Source organism: Anarhichas minor, unplaced genomic scaffold (genome assembly GCF_050575085.1).
Source record: "Anarhichas minor isolate MPS153535 unplaced genomic scaffold, ASM5057508v1 ptg000071l, whole genome shotgun sequence".
NCBI lineage: Eukaryota > Metazoa > Chordata > Actinopteri > Perciformes > Anarhichadidae > Anarhichas > Anarhichas minor.
The window spans coordinates 929,982-938,807 of NW_027466517.1; the positions used below are offsets into that span (position 1 = coordinate 929,982).

Consider the following 8,826-nt stretch of genomic DNA (forward strand, 5'->3'; position numbering starts at 1 on the left):
ACATATCACTCAGGTGGATCTCTTTTTCGCACCATCTTGTAAAATGTTTTTGTTTTTAGTCAATACCTGAAAAACTGACATAGGACATGCATTGAAATAAAATACATTTATTTAATAACAGGTTCAGGTTAAATAAACATTACCAATGATTGATGAAGGTTGATGAAGATAATTAACCAGCAATTCACCATTAAAATCCGTTCAACTAAATTGAAGTCTGGGCTTCAAAAGGCCTGTTCTTAATGATGCATCCATCCCAAGTGGAAAAACGCATGTCCATGTAGTTATAATCAAATACTTTGTGTCAGATTTTCCACAATCTAAATATCTAAAGACCTTGTACAGAAGTGTTACAAAGAATTCCCAGTTTGCCCTCACCCGAACTCTCCATGAGCCATACTGGAGGTAATAGAGTGCCGGCCAAGCCACACCTCCTCTGACATGGAAAAAGACTAAGTAGAAAAGCAGCTTGAAAAAAGGTTTTGTCACATTGTCTTAATGTAGAGCCATTACTAAATTTAATTAAAAACAATAAATGACTCACTTTAAGTGTAATTAAATGGTACCACCTACTTATTACTTCCATTAATTATATTATCAAGAAATGGGATTTCATGCAAATCATCTAAAACCCTTTTCTGTCCGTTCCCTGGGAAATATAGACGTATCCCAAAGGAGTAACAGAAAGTGTGCTGCATTGGTATCAAAGACCAGTCGAGAACAAGGCTTACATCAAACATGCGCTGTCTATCTGAGGGGAACCATTTACTCTATTCAATTAGAATGCAACAATGATTTTATTCATCATATGGTGCTGGAGGGCTGGAGATAACAGGTAACTACCATGGATAAACTGATGACCACTGCATTTTCTATTGATAACACTAATAGGATAAACAACAACACAACATTCAATAGGGTTGTTTCTTTCAGATGTGTTGATGCTCTCTTTTATGACGGGATACGTAGAGATAAAATTGCCTTTTTTCCGGTGAACAGTGGGTATCATTTCATTTTCGTGTGTGAAACTTTTACCATGTATTTAAAATGTGCAGTGTTCAATCTTTTCCGTTAAATTCTTTAATTAAATGGTGGAACAGTCAGTGTATGCATGTCTTCAAATAGTTATATTATTTTTTAAATTTAGAAATGTAACTCTAATTGTGCAATCACACCTATAAATATGTTACGCATTCTTAATATGAAGGCAATATCAGGATCGGGTTGCATATTTTATTCGTAAATCTCTAGCTAGATACATGGAGGCATATGCTCGTATCCAATTAAGCTAACCTAACCAACTTTATGTGGTCATTTAGCCTAACGGTATTGACATAATGTGCATACAATTTGAGCTATGCTGGGTTCATTTTTGCAAAATGTAATTTCACGAAAGTTTACATCACAACGAAACAACATTTTGATAAAGATACGATATTATCATCTCTTTTCCTCTCCAGTTTAAACGGGCGCTATATTAGCAAGCTAACGTTACTTTTGTTGCTAGCAGCTAGCTACACAACAGCTACAGCTAGCATTTACTGGGTGTTAATATTTAGTAACAACTAATATCTAAATGACAAATAGTTTGTGTTTGCAATTTGTGATGCACATGAGGCTTGAACTTATGATAGGCTACAAACAGCTGATGCGCCGGTTCAGGGTTTAGTCTATCAATATCTTTACTTTGTGTTACACGCTGAGGTGGTAATTCTTAATTACAAGTAGGAATCACATTTTTTTTTTATTTCACAAAAATGATCACAATACGAAACAGCATTTGATAATTACGATTATATGAGGTTATAAAAAAAAAAAATTAAACAAACTGCCATAAGTGTTTAGCAGTTCAGCCAAATGAAGGTAGAGAGAAATAACAAAATAACCCTTCTTCCCATGAATGCGGGCCAAAACTAAAGAAAAACATCATCACAGAGCAACAGAGTATGAAAGAGAGGCATCTATAAGAGTGAAATTATTCTACACGTAGTCAAATCTCTGGTTGGACGTCCTTCCCTCCACACTATGGGCCTTGTAGGAGTCATTGAAGGCTGGACGGGATCTGGGGTCGGATCTGGGGTCGGATCTGGGGTCGGTCTTGTAGATAGTGTGTTGAGTGGAGGCTTTGTAGGCCATCCCGTCGTACCTGAAGAATATCGAAACACAAGCAACTTTAAATAAAACACAGACAACAATGCAGAGTCTAGTTTGATGTGTTTTGAGTTGCTGGAGTGATTTTTAACGTCCAGACTCGCGCTCCTCCCTCCTCATCAGTCTCCAAACAACCCACCACTCATAAATATTAAAAACAATAGGATTGAAAACATATTCACAAGGAACAGTGTGACCAGGAGAAGAATATAAGGATTTCCGTGTATTGTTTTGCAAGCAGCCTCGTAAGCATTTGCAGCTCTGCATTATACATGCAGAGAAAAAAAACATACACACACACACACACACCAAATGACTTGCATTTACATTTTGCTGAGTACGTGTCCTTAGCTTTCAAAGGAACATTTTATTATTGTTTACTGCCCCACAGCATAACAGAATATATCCAGGGGTGATTGATATTGTTCAGCTTTGTCAGAAGCCAAGACTTCATTTTACAGCAGCGAACATACAATCTGCTTTAGTATTTTGCATGTAGCACCTGCTTACTAGACACTTCTGTTGGGAGTCTCTGCTGTATCTAGCAGGTTACTCATCTCTGATACTTTACTGCACAGGGAGACAGAAGTTCTGTCAAAGTTGCCGCCCGGTTCTGTTAAAGGTCAGAAAAGGTCACAGATGTTGCAACGTACCGTTGCTTACTATCCGAGGACATTCCGCGGCAGGCCAGACACATCATGATGCCTCCAATGACCAGGATGGCTCCGCCGATCCAGCCCACGAAAAGAGCGGGGCCAAAAGTGTACCTGAAAGAAAACGGTGGTTAGTAAAACATAAAGTGCTGTAGCAGATAAAACCGTGGCCTTAACTCGACTGTACCTCGGAGTCAGAGATCCTGAGAGTCCACCGATACCCCCTCCTCCCATCCCGTCGATCCCGCTACTGGCATACGTCGTGAACCGGAAACTTTGCACAATCAAGTTAGCAAAGGCCGACACCCCAGCAATGCCACAAACCCCTACGAATTAAGAGCAAACGATGGGGTGAGTGCAGAATGGCATCGCTGTAATAGCAGAACGAGACACTGTGAACGCAACTGCACCTGCGAGAAGAAACAGAATCCCGGATGTCAGAGTCATTGTGGCTTTGATGCTGTCCTCCATGTTCCCCATTTTCAAGCACTTCATTGAAAATATGGCGATCAGGCAGCCGATGGCTCCGAGGACAATACCGACGATCATCAAGGCCCTCACGGCCTGGAGCAGAGCTGAAAGTCAAGGTTACGCCGTTCAGAACATTCCTCAGCACATTGTTTGCTCACGAAAAATAATTGGCAATCCGTCAAAGTAAAACGCGTAAAAATAACACAAGTACATATTTATCCAAGTACTGTACAACTTTGAGGTAGTTCAACTCTGCTTGACTGGAAAATATCCTCCGCTATATTTATTTAACATGAACATGTACTAATTAGTTTGGAGGTTAGGATTTTCAACACATGATCAATAAATAAATGATGATGCGTTTTTTTCCCAAAAATGTAAGTAGTTACAAAACTTCCTAACAGGATATAAAGTTTCAAATTAGCGGCATCTCGACCAGCAACAACACACAATGCTGCTTACACATGAGTAATGATCCTTTATATAAAATATACAACAGCAAAACACAATACTTATACTGTAAATATATTTTCCTGTTGACTCTGTACTCGTAACAAAGTATTTTCACACTACTTTTATTTCTACAAGAAAGAAGAGTACTTCTCCCACCACTGTCAATACACTACAAAACACACACACCAGAAATGACTTGTTATCATTAACATTTTCAAGTATTCTACTTAAGATATTGTCTGACTAACAAGAAACTGGATATCCTGTAAACAAACTTGTTTTTTCTCATATATCACTTTTGATATAAAAGCAAAACTCATTACTGAGTTCTTAAATTGCTCAAGATTAAATTGTATTTGCCTAGCACCATACAAAGGCAGTTCTGGGTGCTTTACTTAATACAACAATAAGGTAGAAACACACTCAGACACATCAACACAGGCATACGTACATACAGTAACTCCTTCCACATACAAACACATACAAAAACAACAAGTACATGACTTAAAGGGGTGCTGAAAGGACTTCAGTTTGCTCCTTATGAACTTGTGAAAGTGTTGGTTCAAAATCTCCTGAAATGTCTTTTTTTCCCAGATATCCCAGATATCAAGAATATACTTTAAATGGCGCTTAGTGAGCTCACCTAAAATGAGTTAAAGTAGAAATATATTAAGAAAGAAGAATTCGTTTTTTCCAGCAGCAGCGATATATAAAAACTCATAAATCAAGGCACCATGAGTGAAACATTTTGACCCAAATGCCATCTTTCAATGGCCTGAGATGTTGTACCTGTATTATTCCAGACTTAAGCCTTTAAGACCATATGTACAATATGCTCTACACTACATTCAGCTGTTAAGTACAGATTGTGGAAATGTACTTTACATTGTGTGACACTCTGGTAAAGCTTGTGCTTGCTCAGCTAAGCTTTGGATGTCTCATCAAATTTCCATTTGATTCCGGAGAGACACCATCTTTTCTGCAGCCCGCTGCATTTTTATGCAGGTGGGAAATGGAGAAAATCTGCCCTAAAACCTCCCGAATATTCTAAAGTACCTTCCGGGGTCCTTTTGGAAAATGTTCTCCTTAATCCAGCATGAGGAGAAACGTTTGATAAATGTCTTCTCTGTGAGTGTAATTCTCTTACCTGGCAGTCCCAGGATGGTAAAATACGGCCTGCACTGCGTTGTGCCGTACGATGTCCCTACGCACGAGTTCCACAACCCAGAATAGGTGTAAACATTTGTCATAATTGCAAAAGATCGATCCTGCAAGCTCCACATGTCCATTGCTGTTGCAGCTGTAATTAAGAATTGCCCCAACGCAGACAACATGAAGCCTATTAACTGAATCATCGAGGCCGCCATCTTAGATGTCCCGCTCTAACAAAGTTACCGCCAATGTCATGGAGTGGTGAAATGGCAGTGTCTGAGCTCCTGCTTATCTTTATGTATGCTTCAACAAGGAACAGGTCTTATCAGGTGTTTACCTGATTTCATGCGAGTCTTTGTCCCGGTTTCAGGTAAACGCTGGCGATGACAATTTCCACCCCTTGTTATTAACAAAGGGTGTGGTTTGAGCTTGCATCATTATTTTCCATCATTCTCAGGAAAAACTGAACTGAAATGGTTCGATATGTTATTTCTCTCGTGCCTTCATTTTCTAGACACGACAACTTGATGATATAACGGCTTATTTAATTTTTTTGCCCCCAATATTCTAGTACAGGGCCAATAAGTAACAGCATATTAGACCACACAAATACAGCCATATTGACCTGTTTATTTACTTTAGGGTCTGTAGAACCTGGCTATGAAGTTACATTTGGGGAAATGTATTTATTCTTTAATGTTTTTCAGTTTTTGTTTGGTTCCCTGAAGTATTTCCGCCCCTGTTGCCTCTGTGTTGCTCATGACAAATAAAAGCGTACCTGGCAGTCCCAGAATAGTGAAGTACGGTCGGCACTCTGTGAAGCCGGAGCTCTGCCGGACGCACGAGTTCCACAGGCCCGAGTACGAGAACACGGCCGTCACAGGGTTGTCGAAGAGGTCTTCCGTCGCCCACTGGTCCATCCCCGTCGCCGCAATTATTGCCGCCACCCCTAACAAACTGAGGAGGAAGCCCATCACCTGGCAGAGAGTGGCCGCCATGGTGCTGTCTTAACTCTGCTACTGGGGGGGAAAGAAACACTCTGGATTCAAAAGCCAACGGCCTCTCCTCTGCACTGCAGGCTGTGTGTTTGAATATGATATCGGTAGGTGCGAAGTCAAGAAATACCTCAACAGTGACCCCGCTTGTTTGCACACGGCCCAGTTATGGACAGAAGAAGTTGGGTGGAGTGTATGATGAAAAACAAAGATTAGTGTTGCTTGTTAATCCTGGTCCATAAAAGGTGAACATGGTGTGGTTCTGTCATTATATATAGTCACTTGAATTATTTTAACTACAAACGGTGTTTGTCGAAACGCTGCACTGCTGCTGCTTATGGGTTTTGTCGGCAGCCTACTTCCTTCTTAGTGCTTTACAATCTAAATGTCGTTGGTGTAAACTGTTCTGAATTTAATTCATCAAGACCCTGAAAGCCTACAGTATTCTCTTAATCAGCCTCTCCCTATGAGCGGTTGGGTTCTAACAGGAACACGCCATTTTGGTGATTTCACATGAAAGAGTTGCGTATTTGTTGTCTGGGTTCAGTGTTTTGATAAGCTGGAAAAATTAGGCGTCACGTACGTCTGCGCACCAATCCGGATTCAGCAATACCCACACCCACACAGTCATGATGAAGCACTTTAAGCTAGTTTCGGGACTAGTTAAGCTAGTTTCGGGGATAGTTAGAAATTTTTGTTAATGCACTTATGTACTTATCCTGGTTTTGTATACTTAACTAAATCCTCCTAACAGCATCTACAAAGAGTATTTGTTATATCTCATCTGTTATCCGACCAAAAACTTTGAGTGTTTTTTGGCGGGTTATGTACTATTTCTTGTCTGGGACCAGCAACTTCCTGAAGTCTGGCCATTAAACGGCGAATTGTTGACAAATTGATGTTTTTATACTTCGGTTTTTGTGTGGATTAAACAAATGAGGTGGAAATGTTTTGGGAGACATTTTCAGGGGTTTTAAAAGAGCTGTTCGTGCCTGAATATCCTAACAATTGCTGCCATTCGTGTTTCTTTGTCTTCTGACATTGAACATTCAGTCTCACGTTTTGATGGTTGACAAAACCACGTAGGTCTACATCCAGCACACTGCGTGGTGTTTACAGCTTCTTGGTTGAGTCATATCCTGATGGTGGGAAACCTGCATGTGATGGGATGGGCTGGGATGTGGCAATACCAGGCAGGGTAAAGACACGCAAATATTTTCTCCCATTACATTTCAAAAATCGCAAGGAAACATTGAGCATTCCTCTGTTGTGATGCAGGATAAGATGTAAAGAAATACGCTGTAATAAGGCATTGATATGAGCCTGACACTACAAAAACAAATGCTTGTATTTAGTTGGTTTATTCGGGCCTGTTGATATATTAACCAGTCAAACCTTTACAATATGAACGACTTTTTATCAGTTGTATGTACAAATGTAAAACTTAAACTGGACTGTTTTGTTTTTGAAGCACATTTACAGGTTGAACATTGTCCTACAGTGTGCCTCAGCCGGGCTGTGTTGAGCGATACTAGATGACGATGTTGTTGGGGTGGCACAGGCAAAAGTAAATACTGATATGATTGTAGCGAACTGAAACCAATTTGCATGAGGCTGATATGTCGAGGAGAACTTGAGACACCAGGACTGAGCTGAAACTGGGTTGGGGCCTTGGTCAGAGAAAAACACAGCCTGTAATAACATAGCATTTACATATACAGTTTAAGAAACAGACAGAACCGTACCTTTGTTAAGCTTGAGTCAGTCAGTCAGGCGACTGGAGGGAGTTTATCAAAAAAATTTAGCTTATTTTGTGCATTTTTTATACATGAAAAGTAAATATGATGTGACTATTGTTTCTGACTGCTCATGGCTAAAAAGACAATGCCAGACACAAATTATTACCTTTTGAAGACGGAAATTATAAAATTCTTAATAATTAATTTGAGAATAATACGACATGGGAAATATATATAAATATATGTGTGTGTGTGTTTTACATTAGCTCTACCTATCCTGTGCATCTATATCTATATCATATATATATATATACACCTTTAAAGTAACCACATCTAATTCATATTTATATTGCACAATGTTACCAGACTCTCAGCATTTACTCGGTGCAAGTATTCAATAAATAATCAATCATGTTGTTGTGAGTAAAATCCACATGAGCTTAAGACAAGTGGCAAGTAAGGTTAAATAAATGTGTTTAAAGGCAGACTTCACCTCTCAGGTCACTCTTTGCACAGTAAATCACTAATGAGAGGGTTGTGAAAGTAGTTGAAAATGACCCACCCGGTAAAGCATACGCTCCCCAAACACACACACACACTCACACAGGCGACCTGATTTGATCACTGTCAATAGAAGTAACAGTGGCATGCTGCACTAATGATTTTTGCTGTCTGCTGTGCAAAGCCATTTGTCCCCCAGCAGGCTGAACCTTAAGCAAACAACTTTTCCAGCATCTGCAGGAGCCACTGTTTGCTTATCGTCGGCTGCCCTTTGCGAATGCCCGGGAAAAGAGACGCTACTTCACACATGTGGCTACGATCGCAAGACCTGTTTGTTGTGAAGGTGTTGTTTTTGCCGTGAATAAAAAGGCTTTCTCGAGCACTGTAAGAAGCAGCAAATCAATCCTGAGTGTTGTTATACCCCTAAACAAGTAGGCCAGTCAATACAAACTCATGCTCTTCACCCAAATTTTGATTAAACCTACCGAACTCACAGGACCTACAGAAGATTTGTGCCCAAGACATCTGGAATATTTCCTTTGATGGAGTGGTGCAGCCATAAAAAACATCAAAGAGTCTTTGATTTGAATATTTCACTCTGTGCAAACATCATACATCACACAGTGAAGCTCCAATGAAAACTTGGAACAAGCTGATACAGAATACATGTATGATACAGGCAGACATGGCAGATATGGACTGAGGTCATTT

The 8,826-nt window shown here is 39.9% G+C and overlaps 1 protein-coding gene across 1 annotated transcript; it reads right to left on the minus strand.

The window, feature by feature from the left end:
- Positions 1-1,980: 1,980 nt before the first annotated feature.
- On the minus strand, positions 1,981-5,878 carry LOC142935166 (claudin-18-like). The gene is made up of 5 exons (XM_076079345.1): positions 5,659-5,878; positions 3,215-3,379; positions 2,992-3,130; positions 2,805-2,918; positions 1,981-2,146 (listed from the first exon to the last, which is right to left on the minus strand). The coding sequence occupies exons 1-5, from the start codon at positions 5,876-5,878 to the stop codon at positions 1,981-1,983; spliced, it is 804 nt and encodes a 267-aa protein (XP_075935460.1).
- Between the last annotated feature and the right edge of the window lie 2,948 nt (positions 5,879-8,826).

Excerpts from the sequence above, each read along its gene's own strand:
- LOC142935166 (XM_076079345.1), bottom strand. The coding sequence starts at position 5,878 with ATGGCGGCCACTCTCTGCCAGGTGATGGGCTTCCTCCTCAGTTTGTTA. Across the intron at positions 3,131-3,214 it reads GATTCTGTTTCTTCTCGCAG|GGGTTTGTGGCATTGCTGGG; the intron begins GTGCAGTTGCGT and ends CTTAATTCGTAG. Across the intron at positions 2,919-2,991 it reads TCAGGATCTCTGACTCCGAG|GTACACTTTTGGCCCCGCTC; the intron begins GTACAGTCGAGT and ends GTTTTCTTTCAG.